General features: G+C 40.8%; 2 protein-coding genes across 4 annotated transcripts in view; one reads left to right on the top strand and one right to left on the bottom strand.

Moving 5' to 3' along the window:
* The window catches only part of ABHD3 (abhydrolase domain containing 3, phospholipase), a 66,464-nt gene extending 45,910 nt beyond the window's left edge, over positions 1 to 20,554 (bottom strand). Inside the window, exon 1 of one of the 3 annotated variants that reach the window (XM_032421256.1) lies at positions 20,466 to 20,554. Coding sequence is in view for 2 of the 3 variants with exons in the window: in XM_032421258.1 (XP_032277149.1) it covers positions 20,452 to 20,496 (45 nt within the window). In the remaining variant the exon portion in view is untranslated. Of the gene's footprint in view, positions 1 to 20,451 lie in introns of all 3 variants that reach the window. The other 2 variants (XM_032421258.1, XM_032421257.1) reach the window with 2 other exon arrangements.
* Positions 20,555 to 20,833: 279 nt separating this feature from the next.
* The window catches only part of MIB1 (mindbomb E3 ubiquitin protein ligase 1), a 129,819-nt gene continuing 125,472 nt past the window's right edge, over positions 20,834 to 25,180 (top strand). The window contains exon 1 of the mRNA XM_032421440.1: positions 20,834 to 21,739. Coding sequence (XP_032277331.1) covers positions 21,511 to 21,739 — 229 coding nt within the window. The 5' untranslated portion in view covers positions 20,834 to 21,510. The remainder of the gene's footprint in view (positions 21,740 to 25,180) is intronic.

Raw genomic sequence — 25,180 nt, 5'->3', positions numbered from 1 at the left:
GGGGTGCTGGGCTCGATCCCAGGACCCCGGGATCATGACCTAAGCTGAAGGCAGACACCCAAATGACAGCCACACAGTTGCCCCTTATCACTGCAATCTTGAGCAAAAATCTGCTTAAAGCTTCCCTCAAGGTTAATTTGTGTTTATTAGATTCAGGGTATGGCAGCCAAGTAGTAGGCATAATAGGGAGATAAATTAACCTGCTTCCTCCAAGGTAACTGAAGTCGTTTGGGAATGCCTTAATGTGGAGAGGATTAATTTACAGACTAACCCAACTGGAGGAACATATAAAGTTGACGCTTCCTCTTCCTCCTTTCATATTTTGTGTAAGAGAGCATGACAGACAGACAGAAAAAGAAAGAGAAACTATCGGATGGGTTCCACTTGAAATGTTTGAGTTCAAAATTATCTTAATAGAACTTTAATAGAATTCCCCTTCATGCAGAGATGCAGCTTTCTGATCATATGTAGTTGGAAAGAGAAATATCTTTGGCCGCCTCGACATCTCTAAAAACACCCTCCCTTGTTAATTCTCAAGTAGCTCATTTATAAGTAAATGTACCCATCGTAGGTAAGTATGGAGTGGTTATGTGAAAGCACTGCAAGAATGTGCTAAAATTAGTTCTTAAGCCAACTCATTTAAGTAATGAAACAAACAAACAAACAAAAAGGAAAATAGAATAGTAAATTCTTAGCTGCATACCTCCAGACTTACCTGGATATACACACTTGTGTGAGTGATGGGCTATGGTCCTAGAAGGGGCGGGTGGGAAAGAGACCCAAACACAGGTGAAGGCAATGCCCTTTTCTACCTCATCAAATGTCACATCCTATAGTGGGCAGAATTCTAAGATGTCCTCTTATCAAGATTCCTCCCCCTGGTGTACACTTATATAATCCCCTACCCTTGAGTGTGGAGGGGATGACATATCAATATGATGGGATATCATTTCTGTGATTATGCTATATTTTATAGCAAAGGTGAAGTGATTTTGAAGATGTAATTAAAGCCCCAAGCAGTAGACTTTGAGTGAATCCAAAGGGAGATTTCCTGGGTATGCCTGATCTAATCAGGTGAAGCTTTTAAAAGAGAGTTCAGGAATCAGACATGGGAGAAGTCAGAGACTCTTTCTTTTGCCGGCCTTTAAGAAGTTAGCCTCTATGAGTTAGTTCTACAGTTGCAAGAAAATGAATTCTCCGAAAAACCATGTGAACTTGGAAAAGGACCCTGAACCTCAGATAAGACTGTAGCCATAGCTGTTGAATATGTTAGCTGTGGGTTATTCTTTTTTTTTTTTTTAAAGATTTTATTTATTTACTTGACAGAGAGAGTGGGAGAGCACAAGTAGGGGGAACAGTAGAGTGAGAGGGAGAAGCAGGCTCCCTGCCAAGCAGGGAGCCCAATGCGGGGCTCGATCCCAGGACCCTGGGATCATGACCTGAGTGGAAGGCAGACACTTAAACATCTGAGCCACCCAGGCACCCCCAGCTGTGGGTTATTCATAAATGCCCTTTATTATGTTGAGGAAATTCCTTTTTACCCCCAGTTTGTTCAAGGTTTTCATCATGAAAAGGTGTGAGATATTTACAGGTACTTTTTCTGTATTAAATGAGATGATAAATGAGATAAATGAGAAGGGTTTTTTTTTCCCCCTTTATTCTGGTAATGTGGTCTAGTACATTGATTTTCACATGCTGAAGCACCCTTGCATTCTAGAATAAATCCTAATCGGCTATGATGTATAATCCTCTTTCGGTGCTGCTGGGTTAGGTTTGCTCATATTTTGTTGAGGATTTTTTTCAACTATATTCATAAGGAATGTTGTCTCTAGTTTCCCTCTATGTTGGTTTTGTCTGGCTTTGGTATCAGGGTAATGCTGGTGTCATAGAATGAGTTAGGAAGTGCTTCCTTCACTTTTGTGTTTTGGAGGAGTTTGAGAAGCATTGGTATTAATTCTTTAAATGTTTGGTAGAATTCACCAGTGAAGGCTTATAATCCTAGGCTTTTTTAGGGGGAAGGTTTTTGATTACTGACTCAATCTCTTGTTATAGGTCTGTTCAATTTTTCTGTTTGTTCTTAAGTCAGTTTTGGTATTATGCATTTTTCTAGAAGTTTGTCTATTTCGGGTTGCCTGGGTGGCTCAGTTGGTTAAGCGTCTGCCTTCGGCTCAGGTCATGATCCTGGGGTCATGGGATCGAGCCCTGTGTTGGGCTCCCTGCTCATCAGGGAGTCTGCTTCTCCCATTCTCTCTGCCCACCCCCCATGCTCTCTCTCAAATAAATGGAATCATTAAAGAAAAAAGCTTGTCTATTTCATTTGGATTATCTAATTTGTTGGCTTACCATTGTTCACAGTATTTTTTTATAATCCTTTTTATTTCTGTGAGATCCACAGTAATGATCCCACTTTCAATCTGATTTTAGTTATTTGCAGATTCTGTTTTTTTAGTCAGTCTAACTTCAAATTTGTCCATGTTGTCGTTGTTTCCAAAGAATTAACTTTTGGTTTCATTAATTTTATTGTTTTTCTATTCTCTATTTATCACTGCTCTAATCTTTATTATTATCTTCCTTCTGCTTGCTTTGGGGTTAACTTGCTTTTCTTTTCTAGTTCCTTAAGTTGTTATGTAAGGTTATTGATTTGGGATCTTTCTTATTCTTTAATATAAGCATTTTCTCTCTGAGCACTGCTTTTCTCTGTATTCCATGAGTTTGGGTATGTTGTTTGTTTTCATTCATTTTAAATTATCTTTACATCTCTCTTTTGATTTCTTCTTTGACTCACAGGCTGTTTAAGAGTGTGTTGCCTTGGGGTGCCTGGGTGGTTCAGTTGGTTGAGCATCTGACTCTTGATTTCTACCCTGATCAATCAGGGTCCTGAGATTGAGCCCCACATCAGACTTTGCACTGGGTGAGGAGCCTGCTTGGGATTCTCTCTCTCTCTCTCCCTCTCCCTCTGACTCTCCACTCCCACCCCCCACCCCAGTTCAGGCTTGTGCGCTCTCAAAAAAAAAGTGTGTTTTTTGTTTCCACATATTTGTGAATTTTCCAAATTTCCTTGTTATTGATTTCTAGCTTCATTTCATTGTGACCAGATAAGATACGTTGTAGGATTTCAGTCTTTTAAAATTCATTGAGACTCGCTTTGTGGACTAGCTTGTGGTCTATCCTGGAGAAATTTCCATGTGCAGTTGAGAAGAATGTATTTTGTTGTTGTTGGATGTGGTATTCCATATATGTCTATTAGGTCTGGTTGGCTTATAGTGTTGTTTGAATTTTCCATTTCCTTGTTTTTTGTTTTTTTTTTAATAGATCTTATTTATTTGACAGAGAGAGAGAGAGAGAGAGACAGTGAGAGAGGGAACACCAGCAGGGGGAGTGGGAGAGGGAGAAGCAGGCCTCCCTCTGAGGCGGAGCAGGGAGCCTGATGCGGGGCTCGATCCCCGGACCCTGAGATCATGACCCGAGCTGAAGGCAGCTGCTCAACCAACTGAGCCATCCAGGCACCCCAGAATTTTCTATTTCCTTATAGATCTTCTGTGTGTTGTTTTCTCCATCACCAAAATGGCTTACTGAAATAGTCAACTATTATTGTAGAACTGTCTATTTATTCCTCAATTCTGCCAGTTTTTGCCTCATATATTTTGGGGCTTTGTTGTTAAGTGAATATATGTTTATAACTGTTATATCTTCTTGATGGATTGACCTTCTTATCAATATATGTGTTTGCTTGTCTTTTGTAATGATTTTTTACTTAAAGTTTGTTTGGTCTGCTTTTAGTCTACCTGCCCCAGCTCTCCTTTGATTACTATTTGCATGTTACAGTGGGTTGAATACGGACTGCAAAAAGATATGTCTAAGTCTTAACTCATACTTATTTGGAGATAGGGTCTTCGCTACAGATGTAATTAAGTGAATGGTTCTGAGATGAGATCATCTTGGTCTTAGGTTGGGCCTTAAATCCAATGACAGGCAACCTTATAAGAGAAAGGAAAGGGATATTTGAGAGACGCACACAGAAGACCATGTGAAGATGGAGGAGGGCATTGAAGTAATGTATCTACAAGCTACAGAATGCCTAAGGATGCCAGCAGCAACCAGAAGCTAGGAGAGAGGCATGGGATGGATTCACCCTCAACCTCCAGAAGGAGCTAACCTGGCCAAACACCTTTATTTTGGACTTCTGGTCTCTAGAACTGCAAAAGAATAAATTTCCTTTGTTTTCAGCTGCTTAGTTTGTGGTAATTTGTCATAGGGAACTAATACATGTGGAATATATTTTTCCATCCTTTCACTTTCAACCTATTTTTGTCTTTGATGCTAAAGTGAATCTCTTACAGACAGCATATAGTTGGATTTTGTTTTGTTTTGTTTTTTTAAGATTTTATTTATTTATTTGTCAGAGAGAGAGAGAGAGAGAGAATGCACAAGCAGGGGGAATGGCAGGCAGAGTGAGGAGCAGGCTCCCCACTGAACAAGGAGCCCCATGTGGGATTCAATCCTAGGACCCTGGGATCATGACCTGAGCTGAAGGCAGACCTTAACCGACTGAACCACCCAGGTGTCTTTTATTTATTTTTTAAATCCATTCAGCCAATCTCTGTCTTTTTTTTTTTCTGCCTTGTTTTTAAAAACAGCTTTACTGAGATATAATTTACATTATACAATTCACTTGTTTAAAGTGTACAATTCAGGGGCGCCTCGGTGACTCAGTCAGTTAAGTATAGGACTCTTGGTTTTGGCTTCAGTCATGATCCTGGGGTTGTGGGATTGAGCCCTGTGCTGGGCTTCAAGCTGCTGAGCATGGAGCTGCTTTGGATTCTCTCTCTCCCTCTGCCCCTTCCCCCCTTCAAAAAAAATAAAGTGTACAATTCAATGGGCTTTTTTTGGTATATTAGATAATTTTTTAAAAAGATTTTATTTATTGATTTGAGAGAGAGAAAGAGAAAGCACGAGCAGGGGGAGGGGGAAAGGGAGAAGCCGACTCTCCACTGAGCAGGGAGCCTGATGCGGGGCTGGATCCCAGGACCCTGAGATCATGACCTGAGCCGAAGGCAGACGCTTAACTGACTGAGCCACCCAGGCGCCCCAGATAATAAATTTTTAAAAATCTATAAATAAGGGGCGCCTGGGTGGCTCAGTCATTAAGCGTCTGACTTCGGCTCAGGTCATGATCCCAGGGTCCTGGGATCGAGCCCCGCATCAGGTTCCCTGCTCTGTAGGAAGCCTGCTTCTCCTCTCCCACTCTCCCTGCTTGTGTTCCCTCTCTCTGTGTGTCTCTCTCTGTCAAATAAATAAATAAAATCTTAAAAAAAATCTATAAATAAACACATATTTATGTAGTAAATATGTGTGGTATTTTGTTATATTTATCATATGTGATAGAATGCAGATAACAAAATTTGTCAATTTAACCATTCTTAAGTGTAAAATTCAGTGATATTAATCCCATTCATAATGTTGTACAAACATCGCTGCTTTTATTTCAAAACTTTTTTTATTACCCCAAACAGAAACTCTGTAATCTTGAGCAATAACTCCTCATTGCCTTTCCACCAACCCCCATGGTAATCTCTAATTTACTTGCTGTCTCTTTGAATTTGACTAGTACAGGTACCTAATGTAAGTGGAACCATACCATATTTATCCTTTTCTGTCTGGCATATTTCACTTATAATGCCTTCAAGTTTCATCCATGTTGTAGCATCAGAACTTCACTTCTTTTTAAGGCAAAATAATAGTCCATTGTGTATATATACCACATTTTGTTTGTCCATTCACCTATTGATGAACATGTGTTGTTTCCACCTTTTGGCTGTTGTGAATAATACTGCAACGAACATTGCCATACAAGTGTCTGAGTACCTACTTTCAATTTCTTTCTTTTTTTATTTGAGTATAGTTGACACGCAATGTTACGTGAGTTTCAGGTACACAACATAGGGATTTGACAAGTTTATACCTTATGCTATGCTCACCACAAGTGTAGCTGCCATTTGTCCCCATACATCGCTATTACAATATCATTGACTATACTCCTTATGCTGTGCCTTTTCTTCCCATGACTTATGCATTCTGTAACTGGAAGCCTGTATCTCCCACTCCCCTTAACCCATCTTGCCCAACTCCCCACCCCCTCTCCACAACTCCTTTGGGTACATATATAGGAGTGGAATTGCTGATTATATCGTAATTCTTGTTATGTTTTGCCACAATAAAAAAAACATTTATCTTTTTAACTCTTTTTAAGTGTGCAGTTCAGTGGCATTAACTATGTTCAGATGGGTATGCAACCATCACCACCATCCATCTCTAGAACTTTTCATCTTCTTGATAGAATATTCCAGTGAAATGTTAAGTGTGGTAGATCTTGGAAGGAGAGAAGTTATAGATGAGAGAAAGTCTGTACAGTTTGGCACTAGGAATTATAATTGGACTCAGCCAATTCACATCTTTTTCTGTGATGGAATGCCTGGGAGCACTCACAAAGGTTCATGGTAACATGAGGCATTGCTGAAATTTTTATGTTGAGTGTCTGACCACACGCCAACAGGAAGGGAAAAATTGCTCTATAAAGTCTTCATGGGAAAAAAACAAAACAAAACAAATCTTTCACAAGAGTTTTGTTGCATTACTCAAGTTTTTACTGTTGGCAAATCTAATTTGGAAGGACAAAGAAAAGAAGTGTTATTTGTTGTTTGGGATCTGAGGTGCTGGTACAAATTGGTGGGAAATGATGCAAGTTTGTCATAGCTCTGAGACAGATCCTGACAGGCAAGGGGTGTAAGGGGGCTGATACTGTCCCTACTTCTGTGCAGAGTGCCTTCGAGAGCCAGCCTGTCACACAGGTCTAAGATTATGGCCCCTAATATGCTTGCATTTCTGACAAGTTTGGCCACAGATGTGTTTGCTTTGACTCCTCTGACACCAAATCTTGGCACTTCTCAAAACTATGCTGTAGGATATATTTTAAAAAATGAACCAAGAACGATTATATGTATATGTACAAAAATTATTAAACTCCTTTGTTGTATACATTAAGCAACCGAGGACCAGAAAAGTTAGGTGATTTGCTGATAAGAGCTAGTAAGCCTCAGTGTTAAGCTAGAACTAAAGTCTCCTGACTTTCTCATTTCATTCTACCACATTGTTTCTAGTCAAAAGGCTGACATGATCTAAACTATCAGATTATTTCCTCTAAATGTCTCAGAATTCAAGCAATTCTAGTCTAAGCATCGCATGATATGTTCCAACATAATCATTAGTATTCATTTTCCAAAACATTTTTTTTCTTGAGCATTTATTCGCTTTCTTTGGCACTGGTATCCTTGTTTCTACTTTTAGACCGGGTGCTTTGGGTAGAGCTGACAGCACACGGAACTTAAGAGTGACATGAGGAGCACCTGGGTGGCTCAGTGGGTTGGGCGTTGACTCTTGGTTTCGGCTCAGGTTGTGATCACTGGGTTGTGAGATGGAGCCCCGCGTTGGGCTCTGCACCCAGCGCTGAGTCTGCTTGTCCCTCTCTCTCCCCCTCTGCTCCTTCCCCCACTTGTGCTCTCTCTCTAAGATAAAGAAAATCTTTACCAAAAAAAGTGACATGAAACCCAGGCCTTTCATGACCTCAGAGTTTGACTCAAGGCTAGGTACATGATCAGTTCAGTCATTGTGTCACAAGGAGACTTTTGCTGAGGCTGTTGGAAGAGAGTGGGGGACCTCTTTATGCTGGAACTTCTAGCAGTAAGATGAATGAAGCCAGGAGCTTGAGTCTAGTTGGTGACTACAAAGGAAGCCAAGAAAAGGAAAGAGAAATGAGAACTGGAAAAAAACTGAATCATAGACCTGTACGTCTGAAACAAATAATACATTATATGCTAAAGAAAAAAAAGAGAAGATAGTAGGAAGGGAAAAATGAAGGGGGGGAATCGGAGGGGGAGATGAATCATGAGAGACTATGGACTCTGAGAAATAGACTGAGGGTTCTAGAGGGGAGGAGAGTGGGGGGATGGGTTAGCCTGGTGATGGGTATTAAAGAGGGCATGTACTGCATGGAGCACTGGGTGTTATATGCAAACAATGAATCATGGAACACTACATCAAAAACTAATGATGTAGGGGTGCCTGGGTGGCTCAGTTGGTTAAGCGACTGCCTTCGGCTCAGGTCATGATCTCAGGGTCCTGGGATCGAGCCCCGCATCGGGCTCCCTGCTCGGCGGGAAGCCTGCTTCTCTCTTTCCCACTCCCCCTACTTGTGTTCCCTCTCTCGCTGTGTCTCTCTGTCAAATAAATAAATAAAATCTTAAAAAAAAACACAAAAACTAATGATGTGATGTATGGTGATTAACATAACATAATAAAATAAAATTAAAAAAAAAACTGAATCATAAAAGTGTTGCTTGAGCTCCTGAGTCAATACACATATTAATCTAGAACTTTTGTTTTTTTCATGTATGTGATCTAATAGATTTCCCCTTTTGGTTAAGCTAATTTGAGTTGAGGTTTTGTTTTGTTTAGAAAAAAATAATTTTATTTATTTTGAAAAAGATTTATTTATTTATTTATTTATTTATTTATTTATTTATTTGAGACAGAGAGAGAGCATAAGCAGGGAGGAAGATCAGAGGGAGAGGGAGAAGCAAACTCCACGCTGAGCAGGGAGCCCGATGCGGGGCTCAATCCCAGGACCCTGAGATCATGACCTGAGCCAAAAGCAGACGCTTAACTGACTGAGCCACCCAGGCACCCCAGAAGAAAATAATTTTAGAAAGGAAGAGTATCACTAGAGAGTGATCACTAAAGAGTAAATCTGTTAAGTAATATATCTAATTATGAGTCAGGAATTTGAATTAGGGCTGTTGTCAACTTCAAGTAACAAAAATAACTAAACAAGAAGGATATTTATTATTTCATATAAAAGAAGTCTAGAAGCAGAGAAGCAAGGGAAGTATTAGGGTTGGTTAACTCATGCAGTATCATTGAGGACCCAAAATCCCATCTATGTAAAAGTTGGGGCATAGATTGGGAAAAAGTGGGACTCAGACTTAGAATGAAGGCCATTTGACTGGATTCAGATAAATCTGAGAAACTTTAATCTCCATGTCCCCCTTAGTTTCCCCTTCCTTCTTTCTTTCCTCCCTCCCTCCTTCCATCCTTTCTTTCTTTTTTTTTTTTACTTTTTAAAAGATTTTATTTATTTATTTGTCAGAGATAGAGAGAGATGGAGAGAGCACAAGCAGGGGAAGCAGCAGACAGAGGGAGAAGCAGGCTCCCTGCTGAGCAAGGGCCAGATGTGGGACTCGATCCCAGGATCCTGGGATCATGACCTGAGCCAAAGACAGATGCTTAACCGACTGAGACACCCAGGTGTCCCTCTTTCTTCTTATTTTAAGATAGTTTAAGACTCATTTAAGTTGCAAAAATAGTACAGAGCTCCTGTGTACCCTTTGCCTGGTTTCCTCCAATGATAACCATAGTACCTTGTAAAAAGTAAGAAACTAACATTGGTACAATATTACTAATTCAGGTACAGACCTCCTTCAGATTTTGCCAGTTTTTATAGGCACTCCTTTCTTGGTGGATTGCAGTTCTACGAAATTTTATCATATGTGTGGATTCGAGTAACTCATCATAACCGGGGTTCGGAACTGTTCCATCATCACAAGGAAACTATTGTGTTAGCCATTAAAGTCATGCCCTTCCCCCAACTCTACCCCTGGCAACCACTGATATGTTCTCTAGCACTATAATGTTGTCACTTTAAGAATAATAAAAAAAGGGCGGCTGGGTGGCTCAGTTGGTTAAGCGACTGCCTTCGGCTCAGGTCATGATCCTGGAGTCCCTGGATCGAGTCCCGCATCGGGCTCCCTGCTCGGCAGGGAGTCTGCTTCTCCCTCTGACCCTCCTGACCCTCCCCTCTCTCATGTGCTCTCTCTCTCAGTCTCTCTCTCTCAAATAAATAAATAAAATCTTAAAAAAAAAAAAAAGAACCTGATTTCTTAAAAAAAAAAAAAAAAAGAATAATAAAAAAAAAGAATGAATCTAAAAAAAAATAAAAACAATTATCATCAAAGAACACTTAAAAAAAAAGAATGTTATATAAATGGAATTATACACTATGTAACCCTTCAAGATCCATCCAAGTTGTTGTGTGCATTAAGTTTGTTCATTTTTATGGAAGAGTAGTATTCATTCTCCTAAGACTTCTTTGACAACTGAAACATTCCTCCTTCTTGTGTCTGAGGAGACTAGCCTCTCCTTGAGTGAAGACACTGCAGTGAATCATCTGAAGCAGTTTCTTATCTGACCTAGGAGAAGATAGATTATTACCACAGCCCCCTCCCCCACCTCCCATTGCAAGATTTTGGAAATTTATATTGTCAGAGACATGAGAATATGTGTGGGAATGAATTTTCTAAGTGCTGACAAAAAAGAACAGAACTTAACATTGGACTGGCCTGAAATGATCAACATGGGAGCACTTACCAGAGTTTTCATTTACAGTATGTAGCTCAAGCAGCAGTTTGGTTGACCGAGAACTGGACTTAATGGTGGCTTACTTTCAGTAGGTTCAGATGTCAGAGCTTCCCTGGTATAATTTCAAGGAAGGAACCCAAAAGCTTCAGGAGCAGGAAAGTTATCCTAGAGGACATTCTTCATTAAGCTGTTGAGAACTGCGCTGATGAGGGGATCCCCAGCATCTTTAAAAAGCTCACTGACAGCGGCCATCTGCATATCAGGGATGATGGTGGGACATTTCACCATTGAAATGCGTTCCTTGATTTCATGCCAGAGTAACAGAAGCCAGGTATCAATGCTTAACCATCAGAGACTAGGTGAATGCAGTTACTAAAAGGGGCAATAGGACCAGAGTGGAAATCAGAATGTTTTAATTTACATAGGTTGTTGGTGGTGGCAATTAATCATGGTGAATTAAATAGATGGGCACTTTACTTAAGTAATTTTTTATCTATATAATCAGAAAAACTCTAGTTCTAGTTGACAGAGACCTGACTTGAGTTACCACATAAGCCATGGCCTTTTATCCAGTGTATGAATGTAAGCCATTTCACAGGACCTTGAATGAAGAGGAGGTGGGTCTTCATGAGAATGGACCCTGTGACACAGCTGTAACTTTATCCTATAATTCTTCCTTCCCCCTTTTTTCTCCACAAAAGGAACCAGCTACCATTTTCCAGAGTGAAGGGGCATGAGGGAAAGGGAAATTTCCCTTTTAGAAGTTCCTGTATATTGGCTATGAGTATGCCGATCCCTATGGGCACTCAAGCCATTAAAACCCATTGATCAGTATGGGGATTAACATAACAATAAAAAAAACCCAAAAAAAACCATTGATCAGAGTTGTGATCATGAACCTCACGGGTTAATCCAGTTTGGGCTCTAGTACATTGTATGATTTCTGAATGCGTAGCTGGGATAGACAAACCTGGCAACTGGAAGAATCTGCATATTGGCTCCCCCATCTATGGAGTGAAACATAATAGTATAAAAAGTCCTAATGGAAGTTCTGTAATTGCCTTTTCTTACCACAACAATAAACCAAAAGCATTAATGACATTCCTGGAGGGATTGCAGAGATTGGAGCCCCCATCAAAGACTTGAAAAATGCAGACAGTGATTCCTATCACTTCCCTATTTAACCTGCTATTTAGGCTATTTAGCCTGCAAAGGAAGATGGCTCTTGTGTATTATTGTAAATTTTATCAGGTAGTGACTAAATTATAGCTGTTTTAGATGTGTCCTCTTTATTTTTATGTTTTATATATGGCCTCTTAAATGGAGCCTATCAATATGCAGCTCTAGCTTTTGCAGCTGTTGATCTGGCAAGTGCTTTTTTCTCAGTAACCCTTGACAAGTAGCCTCACAAACACATTGCTCTCACCTAGCAGTAGTAACAGCATAACTTCAGCCATGGAAGCAGTCTTTCCTCGGGGCTATGTACTGTTCTCTGTCATAATCTAGGTTACCGAGGCTCCATTACAGTTATGACATTATATTGATTTGACTTGGTGGGCTACAAGTGTCAAGAACCCTAGATGTAGTAGTAAGACCCATGCATACCAGCGGATGGGAGATATCCTTCAAGAAAATTTAGGTCTTGTCACTTTGGTGAAGTTGCCAGGAGTCCAGTAGTAATGGAGCATATCAGAATATCCTTTCTTTTTTTTTAAAAGATTTTATTTATTTATTTGAGAGAGAGAGAATGAGAGAGAGAGCACATGAGAGGGGGGAGGGTCAGAGGGAGGAGCAGACTCCCTGCAGAGCAGGGAGCCCGATGCGGGACTCGATCCCGGGACTCCAGGATCATGACCTGAGCCGAAGGCAGTCGCTTAACCAACTGAGCCACCCAGGCGCCCCAGAATATCCTTTCTAAAATATGAGGCAAATCGCTACAAATTGCACTGTTAGCTGCTAAGGAAGAAATAAAATGCTTGGGGCTTCCTTTTTGGATTTTACAGGCAAGATACATCACGTTTGTATTGCTCTACCCCATAAACCAGTTTTAAGTAGGTCCCAAAGCAAGAAAATATTCTGCAGTAGGCCTAGGCTGCAAGGCAAGCTTCTCTGCCATGTGGGCCGTGTAACCCAAGCCAGTCAATGTTGTTAGTAATATCTGTGACATGTGCAGATACTACATGGATCCTGTCAAATGCTGATAGTAGAATCCCAGTGCAAAACTCTAGGATTTTATTTTTTATTTTATTTTTTTTTTAAAGATTTTATTTATTTATTTGACAGAGAGAAAGACATAGCGAGAGAGGGAACACAAGCAGGGGGAGTGGGAGAGGGAGAAGCAGGCTTCCCGCGGAGCGGGGAGCCCGATGCAGGGCTCGATCCCAGGACCCTGGGATCATGACCTGAGCCGAAGGCAGACGTTTAACGACTGAGCCACCCAGGCGCCCTAGGATTTTAGAGCAAAATTATGCCCTCTTCTGTCAGTAAGTATTTTCCTTTTGAAAAATAGCTCCTGTTTGCTTCTGAATTATGATTGAAACTAAATGCCTGACCATGGAATACCAACTGAGATATATGCTTTGAACAGGTGATCAATATATAGTATTTCCATAGTCAGAATTCATAGATTCAGGAATCAAGGGGTTGACATGGCTCTTTTCACTATTATAGTATTTTCCATCCTGGGAAGTGTTTTTGATTTCCATCTTTACAACTTTATATTTCACTGGTTTAACGAATGTATTTCCCAAGTGAGGAATGTTTCCACCAGCCATACAATAATAATTCCACTAAATTGGCCATTGGGACTGCTATTTGAACATTTTAGATTCCTCAAGCCATTGAACCAACAGGCAAAGAAAAGAGTTACTGTATTGATTGGGTGATTGGTCCCAATTATTACATGGAAATGGGATTCCTGATACAGAAAGGTTAAGAAAGGACTGTGTTTAGAATCTAGAGATTCTCTGGTGTCCATTTTAGTATTGTTCATTCATGTTCTAATAAAATTTAATGGTAGACTACAATGTACTAGTTAGGGTTCCCCAGAAAAACAAAACCCATAGCCTGTGTGTGTGTGTGTGTGTGTGTGTAAAGGGATTTATTATAAGGATTTGTCTCACACAATTATGGGGAAGTCCTGAGATCTTCAGTTGGCAAGCTAGAGACCCAAGAGAAGTGATGTGTAAGTTTGAGTCCAAAGGCCTGAAAACCAGGAGACCTGATGATGTAAGTTCTACTCTGAAAGCACATAGACTCAAGACCTAAGAAGATGCTGAGTCCAAAGGCCAGAAAAACAAAATAAAACAATGTTCCAGCTCAAGTAGTAGGGCAAGATGAACTCTCTCTTTTTCAGACTTTGTGTTTTATTTAGGTCTTCAATTGACTGGATGAGGCCCACCAACATTAGGAAGAGCAATCAGCTTTACTCATTTTACGTATTCAAATGTTAATCTCATCCAGAAACATCCTTACAAGATAAACCCAGAATAATGTTTGATCAAATGTCTGGCACTCTGTAGCCTAGTCACAATTAACTATCAGACTACAACAACCCAATAAGGTAAGGGCTGAGAATGAAGTCCTTCGGAATGAAGATTTGGACCACCTGCCAGGTATGGGACTCTAATCAGTTGACGTGCTGGCTGAGGGAAAAGTAAATATGGGCTGTGTATTGGAAAGAGGGAGTTATAAATATCAACTATGGCCTTATAAGCAGTAACAGAAATGAGCACATTAACAGCTATGCTTATTTTCTTCCTTTCTTTTTTTTTTTAATTTTTTTTTTTTTTTAAGATTTTATTTATTTGCGAGAGAGAGGTGAGAGACAGAGAGCATGAGAGGGAGGAGGGTCAGAGGGAGAAGCAGGCTCCCCGCTGAGCAGGGATCCCGACGTGGGACTCGATCCCGGGACTCCATGATCATGACCTGAGCCGAAGGCAGTCGCTTAACCAACTGAGCCACCCAGGCGCCCCTCTTCCTTTCTTTTTGTATTAGTTTTCTAGGACAGCTGTAAGCAATTACCACAAATTTGGTGGATTAAAACAACTGAAATTCTTTCACCATTCTGGAGGCTAGAAATCCAAAATCAAGGTGTTGGCAGGGCCATGCTTTCTCTTTGAAGGCTCCAGGGAAGAATTCTTCCTTGTTTCTTTCCTGTTCTGGTGCCTGCTGGCAATCCTTGGCATTCTTGTCTTAGAAGGCATCACTCCAATCTTGGCCTTCTTTATCACATGGCCTTCTTCTCCTAATGTCTGTGCATTCATATCTCCTTCTCCCTTCTCTTTTAAAGACACCAGTCACTGGATTTAGGGCCCACTCTTTTCCATTATGACCTCATCTTAACTTGGTTATATCTACAAAGATTCTTCTTCAAAATAAGGTCAAATTCACAGGTATCAGGAGTTAGGACTTCAACATATCCTTTTGGAGAACATAATCCAACATGTAACACTTTTTAAATATAAAATCAATTGTACGTATGTTACGTATAAGTATAATGTTACATATAAAATCATTTCTCCCTTCCCTTTCTCCTACTATTTTATATACAGAGTGCTGGTGGTTGTTTAAATCTTCTCTCTTTTTTCTTGGTCAGTCTAGCTAATCATCTGTCAATTTTGTTGGTGGTTGTTAACTTTAATGTAGATTATAGGGCATCCAGGAGGGATTATGGCTGAACCACAAGTGGAATTAATATTTTCCAGATATATATAGTAATGAATAGGACTTTGTGCCTTCTCTTTTTGGGGGAGAGAGGTGAAGGTATCTTCATTTTAAGCGACATAATTGCAACCTCCTAGGCAGATGTGTGATGTTATTTCTTTGTTATACGAAGTTTAAATATGGCAGAACAGTGAGAATGGTGCTGAGTACCCAAAAGGGTAGAAGATTCCTGTCATTTGTGGGAGACTAATGAAAGACCAGCTGATGCGAGGAGAAGCCATTTTTTGTCTCCTGATTCTGTTGGAGCTTCCTGCAGCTCCTGGGTGCCTACTCAGGCAGAGCAATTTCCGAGGCTGTGGCAGTAAAGCGTGCCCTGCACTCATGGAGCTCTGACTTTGGCAATGGTAATGACAGTGGCCGGCAACACTGGGTAGCCAGTCTCCTGCAGCTTCAGCATGAGTATGGGCTCTTGGTTTATTGTAAAACAACAGAAGTTCCAACATCAGCAGCTCAAGGACACAGTGATTATGGGTCCTAGGTAACATCATTGCCTCTTTTTCTCGTTTAGTCCTGGTGGGTTGGCGAGGGCAGGTAGTGTTTCCCCATAGTTATTAATCTGTCTTTGCTTCTGCAGCCTGATACTTTTGCAAACAATTTGCTGTATTAAATTTCTTCTGTTGGAATATTTGGAGTGATTTATGTTTTCCTAAGTGGATACGGATATACTTTTCTTCTTGGGTGCACAGCTAGGCTATATTTTTCCTCCCCTTCAATTAGATGTGGCTGAATTCTAGATGATGGGATGTAACAGAGTAATATATGCCATTTTGGCACCAAGACTTTTGAGAAGTGAGTATGCCCCCCTTTATACTCTTTCCCACTTCCTTCAGCTATAAATAGATAACCTTACAGGGATCATGGAACAGCATGAGTCTCTGAATCCCCATGTGGAGGAAAGTGTTAAACTATTACATGAATGGAAAATAAAACTTAATTGTATTAGAGTCTTTGCAAGTTTTGGGTCTATTTTTGGGTTATAGCAGATAGCGTTACTCTAACTAATATAGTTACTGTCCAAATATACCTTTATAAATTGTAAAGCAGCCAGAAATTCATTCACAATAGTAAGAATAGTAGGTGAATAACAAAACCACTTTATTTCTGGGGCAAGGATTTATTTATTTTACCTTACTTATGATTAGAATAAAAATCTTACTAGTTTTGAATGACCCGAAATGCTTCTGAACAAATGGGCAGATAAACAAACATATGTGCAAAATAACTGGGTTCTAAATGTGACAGACACGTATATGATATGGTGATCTCCAAAGTGGGGTGTGTCTACTTTGGAGAATGCCAATTTAAACATCTAAGGATACAGGAAATGATCTATTGGAGTAAGGTAAGAAAGGATGCAAATTTTCCCATATATTTTGTATCTTATCTTTTACAGGCATACCTTGTTTTAGTGCACTTTGTTTTATTATGCCTCACAGACATAGCTTTTTTTTTTTTTTTTTTTTAACAAATTGAAGGTTTGTGGCAACCTCTGTGCTGGGCAAGTCCATTGGTGCCATTTTTCCGACGTCATTTGCTCACTTCATGTCTCTGTGTCACATTTTGGTACCTCTCACAATATTTCAAATTTTTTTCATCATTATTTTATTTGTGATGGTGATCTGTGATCAGTGACCTTTGACGTTACCACACAGACCATACCCACAGAGATACTGAACTTAATTGATAAATGTTGTGTCTGCTCTGATTGCTCCACTGACCAGCTGTTCCTTCATTTCTCTCCCCCTACTAGGTGCCTCCCTAGTCTTTGAGACACAACAATAGTGAAAGTGGACCAATTAATAACCCTACAGTGACCTCGAAGTGTTCAAGTGAAAGGAAAAGTCACACATCTCTCACTTTAAATCAAAAGCTAGAAATGATTCACCTTAGTGAGGAAGGCATGTTGAAAGCTGAGAGGTTGAGAGCTAGGCTTTTTTCACTAGTTAGCCAAGTTGTGAATGCAAAGGAAAAGTTTATGAAGGAAATTAAATGTGCTCAATCAGTGAACACACAAATGATAAAAAAATGAAACAGCTTTATTGCTGATATGGAGAAAGTTTGAATGGTCTGGATAGAAGATCAAACCAGCCACAACATTCCCTTAAGCCGAAGCCTAATCCTGAGCAAAGTTTTGACTCTTCAATTCTGGGAAGGCTGAGAGAGGTGAGGAAGCTGCAGGAGAAAAGTCTGAAGCTAGCAGAGGGTGGTTCATGAGGTTTAAGGAAAGAAGCCATCTCCATGACATCAAAATGCAAGGTAAAGCAGCAAGTACAGTTGTAGAAGCTGCAGCAAGTGATCCAGAAGATCTTGGTTAAGATCATTACTGAAGGTGGCTACACTAAACAACAGTGTTTCAATATAGACAAACAGCCTTCTATTGGAAGAAGATGCTATCCAGACTTTTCACAGCTAGAAAGGAGTAGTCAATGCCCAGCTTCAAAGCTTTTAAGGACAGGCTGACTGTCTTGTTAAGGGCTACTGCAGCTGGTGACTTTAAGTTGAAGTCAAAGTCGGTTGACCATTCTGAAAACCTAGGGCTCTGAAGAATTATGCTAAATCTATTCTGCTATGCTCTATAAAAGGAACAACAAAGCCTGGATGACAGCACATCTGTTTACAATATGGTTTACTGAATATGAAGGTACTGTTGAGATCTGCTCAGGAAAAAAAAATTCCTTTCAAAATATTACTGCTTATTGAGAGGAATGACTCTAATTTTGAAATAACTTCCCCTGTGGGTAAAATGCTATCAAACAGCATTGCATGCTACAGAGCAATTGTTTGTGAAAGGGAAGAGTCAACAGATGCAGAAAACTTCATTGTTGTCTTAATTTAAGAAATTGCCACAGCCATCTGAACCTTCTGCAACCACTACCCTGATCAATCAGCAGCTATCAATGTAGAGGCAAGACCTTCCACCAGCAAGATTACAACTCCCTGAAAGTTCAGATGATGGTTAGCATTTTTTTTTTTAGCAATAAAGTACTTTTTAAATTAGGGTATGTACATTTTTTAAGACAATGCTATCGCACACTTAATAGCCTACAGTGTAGTGTAAACATAATTTTTATATATATGAAGAAACCAAAAAATTCATTTGACTCACTTTATTGCAATACTTGCTTAAGTTGGTAGTCTGTAACTGAACCTGGATTATCCCTGAGGTATGCCTATAATTTTGATTTTTGAGTATATTTTATTACACCTATAACATGGTAGTACACATATAATTTGTGTACAAATAACTACATACATTGAAAGTACATGTTCAAAAATATTGGACATGTTCAATGAAAGTACATGCTCAAAAATATATTGGAAGTACATGTTCAAAAATTTTGTACTGAAAGGATGTATAATCGAAATCACTTAGAGACCACTGGCAAACTGTATTTAGTTGTCTTGAAATAGTGTTAGCAACATGGTTATAAAGTCACAATATATTTAATAAAGGGATGATGGATAGGAGAGTGTTTAATATAAAGAAATACATACAGTATTAGATTGATTATAATCTAAGCCGTATGTCTTAACTTCCTCTGTAACCCTGGACAAGTTGCTACTTAATGAGTCCCGACCTCATTTTCTTTTTATCAAATATGGGGATTGGGCTAATTTGAGGTTTCATACTTATGCTCACTTATACTCTAGAGGTTTTGAATAGTTCTTGTAGAGCCCCTGCAAAGGTAGGAGGAAGGAAAGACTACAGGCAGGCTCTAGCCTTGCTATATTGCTTCACTATCTAGCTCCCTTTATTGATCAAATGTACAGGATAAGAACAGAGGGTCTGTGGGGTGGCTAGGGAGAAAAGAAAAGAAAACCACTGGGCTAGATAATTTCTTAGGATCCCTTTTCATTTTAAGGGCAAATAAAATTCAAAGTTATTTTAACTCATCTTTGGTATCAAAAACAAAAGCCTTTCTAAATATTAGATTATGTCTTAGTATAAAACTCCTGGGTGAGCTAAATTCAATTAAATATGTGGAAAGTCATTATTAATATGCTATGCTTGATGTAAAATGTAAGGTTGCACTATGACGAATTGGCCTTTACTTGAATCAACTTACTTTACAAAGTCAATCATAAGTATAACTTGTGTAGTAGCTATATATTTTTTTCCAAAATCTTTTTTTTTTTGAAGTAGGTTCCACACCCAATGTGGAGCCCAATGCACAGCTTTAACTCATGACCCCCGAGATCAAGACCTGAGCTGAGATCAAGAGTTGGGCACTTAACCAAATGAGTCACTCAAGTGCCCCTCCAAAATCTTTTTATCAACTTTATCAACTTATTAATTCTTTTTATCAACTTATTTATTCAATTGATTGGTTATCATGAAAGGAAGGAAACCAGAAAAGATCCCAGAGAGAGAAGGAAGAGTTGGCAGAGCAGGAATACTAATAGCGCCCTTAATTGAATAGCTGCAATTGAGTTGCTCTGGCAATAGCACTTTTAAAATTTCTGGGGTAAAAATATTTTGAAACAGACTAGAAAGTTGGCTGGCCTATTCCGAACAAATATTTTAAATCTTGTTTAGTCTCTCAAATTAGCTCTATTTGGTCTTTGGGATTCCATATTGGTATTTTCCTCAGTTTTATTTACATGAAAAGAATATTTTATTTATTTTACTACATAATAATTAATTGGTCACATTTTACACCTCCTTTCTTTCCACTTGATTATTGTCTTTCCACTTGGTTATTTGATTCTGTGGGAGTATTCTGCTCCTGTGACGCTCAGGAAAAGCAACAGTTCATGCTAACAATGCCTCCATGCTGGGCTGAAAAACAATGGTTTTAAATCCTACACACCATAATGTCATGTAAGTAACGGCAGCCAGAAACCACTCTTACAGTTCTCTTATTTTCCTTTCAAGGTTGTCTTTTGCATTTAAGGGCTGAATCATGTCTAGGGTGGAGGGGGTTATCAATGGGCAAGGTACATGTAAACTCTCTCAGGAGCTTGTACTGTTTGGTCTACTTAGCACCCTGACTCCGCAGGAAGGCAAGGCACACCTTTCAAAGGACTTTGCACGTAGCTCCCACTCAACGCCATTCCACTCAGCTAAAAAATACATCCCTAATCACCCACTCCGGTTTGACATGTTTGCAATTTACACATACAAAAATACACGTCGCCCTTAATCTGTGCTATAATTTGTCCTACTTCCGATCCCGTTAAAAAAAGGAGACTAAAACAACACGGAATCCCAAATTCACACTGTACACCTAGGTACACTAGAACTTAAAGACTGACCTCATCGTAACTACCTGGTTTCAGTGCCCGCGTCGTCGTCCCCATCCTCCTCTAGATTTCCTCCAGCTCCACCTCCGGGCCAGTGGGACTGATTTCTTGCTCCGCCCCTTTTCTCACAGCCAATGGGGCGCGCCGCACCACCCGTACGCCACAACCCCATTGAGCCGCCCCTCCAGCGTCTCAGGCTCGGGCTGGCCGTCACCCCCCGCCTCCGTGGTTTCCGGGCCGGGCGCATGCGCACTCTCCTCGGGCCCTGGAGAGACGCTTAGGGATCGATTTTCTTTTCCTTTCTTTCTCCAGTCGCGCGACTCTCCAAAACCCTTTGCGCCCTACTGTTGCTGAGCCCCCTCCCCCCCCCCCCCCCCCCCCCCCCCCCGTCAGAGAAGGTGCTGCTCCAGCCTTGAGAGCGTCAGTATCCGGATGTGGAGCCGCTCTCGCCCGGCGGGGACTCTGTGGCGGGGCGGAGCGCGGCGGCGTGCGCGGGGGCAGAGAGAAGGGGGCCCGTGGGCCCGGGCGCTCGCCGGACGCCGGGAGGTACCACCGCTGCCCACGGGGGAGGAGACGGCGCCGGCAGTCGGGCGCCCACCCCGGAGCGAGGGGCTAGGGGAGAAAAAAGGCCGGCAGTTAAGCTTGCTCCCCGTCGCCCTCGCCGTCTCCCCCGGGCCAGCCTCCCCCGGCCCCCTGCGCTCCCCGCGCTCCCGGCCGGGGGAGAGCGTGGTTTCCTGGCGGCCGTCGCTGTAGCCCGGCCGGGGAGCCCGGAGGAAGCGGGGGAGTCCCCGCCCACGGCCCCCTCCCCTCTGTCCGCCCGCCGCCGCCGCCTCTGAGCCGCTGAGGTCCGGCCTCCAGTCCGAGCCGGGGGCGCGGCGGCGGCGGCGACGGCTGGAGAGTGGTTGTGGGCTTAGCGGGGACCGCGCCGCCGCCCCCGTGAGTTATTCCCACGTCCCCCGGGGCTCGCTGCCGCTCCCGCCGGCGCCGAGAGTCCGGCCCGGGCCCAACTCCCTCACGGGCCCCCCGGCGGCGGCAGCGGCGGCAGCGGCGGAGCCCACCGCCCGGGCCCCGATGAGTAACTCCCGGAATAACCGGGTGATGGTGGAAGGGGTCGGGGCCCGGGTAGTGCGCGGCCCGGACTGGAAGTGGGGGAAGCAGGACGGCGGCGAGGGCCATGTGGGCACGGTCCGGAGCTTCGAGAGCCCCGAAGAGGTGGTGGTGGTGTGGGACAACGGCACTGCTGCCAACTACCGCTGCTCTGGGGCCTACGACCTGCGCATCCTGGACAGCGCGCCGACGGGTAAGTCTTGGCCCCCTGGCCTGGGCCTGCGCGCGTGCGGGGAAGGGGCGAGGCCGGGTGGGCGTCTGACTGTCTGGGAGAAGCCCGCGGTGGGAAGGGAGAGAGCCAAAGAGATTTTAGGTTCAGTACATGGTAAACAAAAACTTGCAGAAAAGACCCCGCTACCCCACGGGAAATGATGGCAGCACCGTCACCGGGATGCTTTCAAGCCTGGGAGGCACAAAGCACCGGGAACAACAGACTGTTCCCCTCCTCCTCCTCTAGGGAAAGGGTCTGGAGAGGCCTGTCTAATAAGCCATTGAAATTAATCAGCCACCGAGTGATAACTGTCTGAAGAGAGGCTTGCCTAGCCATATGGTGTTTAGTTGTCGGGTTACAATTGCCGAGGGGCCTCTGGTAGCTCGGATTTGTTGAGATACCATGTATATATGTATGTATGTATGTATGTATGTATGTATTGCCTCCTGTAACACATAGAAAGACTTGGAGTTCAGTAGCTGACTGTTAATTGAGACCTTGTAGAATGATTTTTCATCTAAATTGTTTCATTACCAATAGAGGGAAAAAGAGTCTAAGCTGTTGAACCATTTCCTTGTGTTAAATACTTTTTCCAAGTGGATTAGACACTGATTTTTTTGTCGGTAATATGCCATCTCGTATGTAAGGTTATATCAGAGACTTATCCATTCATGCACAATGAGTCAAGGTCCTTGATTCACAAATTTCAGGGATCTGTTTGTTATTGACTCTAGAATTTTTATGTAATGTGTTAAACTGAAGGCTTGTGCTCATAAAATAAAGATCTAACACTATTTTGTTGGATTATTTTAATCAAAAACATTTTTACAGATTTGTCTATGATACTCTATTTAGTAGAAGGTAGTTCGAATTTAAAGTTTGTTACGTTTCAGGATGCATAAATAAGCTACTTTTAAAAAATTGAGGTATCATTGACATATACTAGTTTTCTGTGTACAAGATGGTTTGATACTTATATATATTGCAAAATGATCATCACAATAAGTCTAGTTAGTATCCATCATCATACATAGTTAATAAAATTTTTTTAAGATTTACTGTCTTAGCAACTTTCAAATATGCAACACAGTGTTATTAATTGTAGTCACCATGCTGTACATTACATTCCATGACATTTATTTTATAACTGGAAGTTTGTGCCTTTTGACACCCTTCACCCATTTCGCTTACTCCCACCTGTGGCAACCACCAATCTGTTCTTTGTATCTATGACCTTTTTTTTAAGATTCAATGTATAAATGAGATCGTATGGTATACGTCTTTCTCTGTTTTATTACACTTGGCACGGTGTTCTCAAGATCCATCCATGTTGTTGCAAATGGCAGGATTTAATTCTTTTTTTTATGGTTGAGTCATATTCCATTGTGTGTATATATATAGCACATTTTCTTTATCCATTCATCCATCAGTGGACTTTTAGGTCGTTTCCTTGTCTTGGCTATTGTAAATAATGCTGCAGTGAACATGAGGATGCATATATGTTTTTGAATTAGTGTTTTCATTTCTTTGGGTAGATACCCAGAAGTATTTCTGGATCCTATGGTAGTTCTATTTTTAATCTTTTGAGGCACCTCCATACTGTTTCCCTATTGGCTATGCCAGTTTCTGTTCCCACCAACAGTAAACATCCTTGGTTTTGTCTACATACTTGCCAATCCTTGCTATTTCTTGTCTTTTGATAGTAGCTGTTCTAGCAAGTGTGAGGTGATATCTCATTGTGGCTTTGATTTGCATTTTTATGATGATTAGTGATGTTGAACATTTTTTCATGTGTCTATTGACGATCGGTATATCTTCGTTGAAAAAATATTCGAATTCTCAGTCCATTTTTTAATCAGATTGGTGTTCTGCTGTTGAACTGTATGAGTTCTTTATGTGTTTTAGATTATTAATCCCTTATATGTATTATTTGCAAGTATTTTCTCCCATTCAGTAAGTTGCACTTTGATTTTGTTGATGGTTTCCTTTGCTGTGCAGTGACTTTTTAGTGTGATGTAGTCCCACTTGTTTATTTTTGCTTTTGTTGCTTTTGCTTTTGGTGTCAAGTCCAAAAAAATCATTGCCAAAATCATTGTTAAAGAGCTTATTGCCTATGTTTTCTTCTAGGAGTTTTATGGTTTCAGATCTTAATTTTAAAGTCTTTAATACATTTTGAGTTAATTCATAAATAAGCTACTTGTAAGGCTTGATGATTGAGTTTGACAAAGCTTACCAAATCTGAAATGGGTTCCTATTTGTTACTGGCAGCAACAAAAAGGAAACTAACACAAGTCGACTCAGTTTTCTTTTGAACCGATAATTCATAAAATTGTGTTTCTTAGCTGGTTATTTAGACATTGAGAAAGATGTATATGCATGCCCAAAAGAAAAGATTCAACAGTACAAAAAGGGACAGCCATTGTTATCAGTTTCTTGGGTATTCTTACATACTCTATTTATTGCAAGCATATTTGTTAATATACTGTATATCTACTACCTTTTTAAAGCACAAATGGTAATAAACTATACTCTCTTCTGCACTTTTGTTTCTTTCACTTAATAGTACATATCGGGAATTGTTCCAGGTTAGCACATTAGGTCTACTTTTTTCTTTCATAACTGCATAATATTCCAGTGACTGGATGTCATAATATATTTAACCAGTGCTTTCTTGATGAGCATTATATTGTTTCAGGTCTTCTTCTTTTTTTTTTTTAAATTTTATTTATTTATTTGAGAGAGAGAGTGAAAGAGAGCATGAGCAGGGTGAAGGGCAGAGGGAGAAGCAGACTCCCTTTTGAGCAGGGAGCCCGATGTGGGACACGATCCCAAGACTCCGGGATCATGACCTGAGCGGAAGGCAGACACTTAACTGACTGAGCCACCCAGGTGCCCCGGTGCTTCAGGTCTTCTTATTTACAATGATGCAGTGAATAAATCCTACGCATATGTGCTGAGTACTTATGTTGTGGAATTGCTGCATCCAGGTGTACACATATTTAACATTTTGATAGATATTGACTAATTGCTGTCCAAAGACGTTTTACACTGAATGAGGCACATACCTGTTTCTGCAGACTCTTTAAATTTTATCTTGCTAGCTCAAGCTAAAGTTTGACCATAACTCAATAATTTGGAGTCATCTTGGTACCAGTAATTGCAGGTTTATGAGGAAATTTAAATATCTTTCTGGGTAAAGTGTAACAAATCCTATACTACAGCAATTTTTGAAGGGATATTAATGTTGTCTGTGTGCTTTATGGTGTGAAGTATATCTATCATAAATAGTTTCATTATCTTATATAAAAGCACATGTTTTTAGAGGTAATTGTTTTAAAATCTCAGTTTAATTTACAAGATGATTTTACACATTTAATTTGTTGTGTGTAATAATTCATCTTGTTCATCTGAATCTTTTAGCAG

The sequence above is a fragment of the Phoca vitulina genome, unplaced genomic scaffold, assembly GCF_004348235.1.
Source record: "Phoca vitulina isolate PV1807 unplaced genomic scaffold, GSC_HSeal_1.0 scaffold24, whole genome shotgun sequence".
NCBI lineage: Eukaryota > Metazoa > Chordata > Mammalia > Carnivora > Phocidae > Phoca > Phoca vitulina.
The sequence above is the reverse complement of the archived record's forward strand: the minus strand, read 5'-3'. Positions and strand labels throughout refer to the sequence as shown.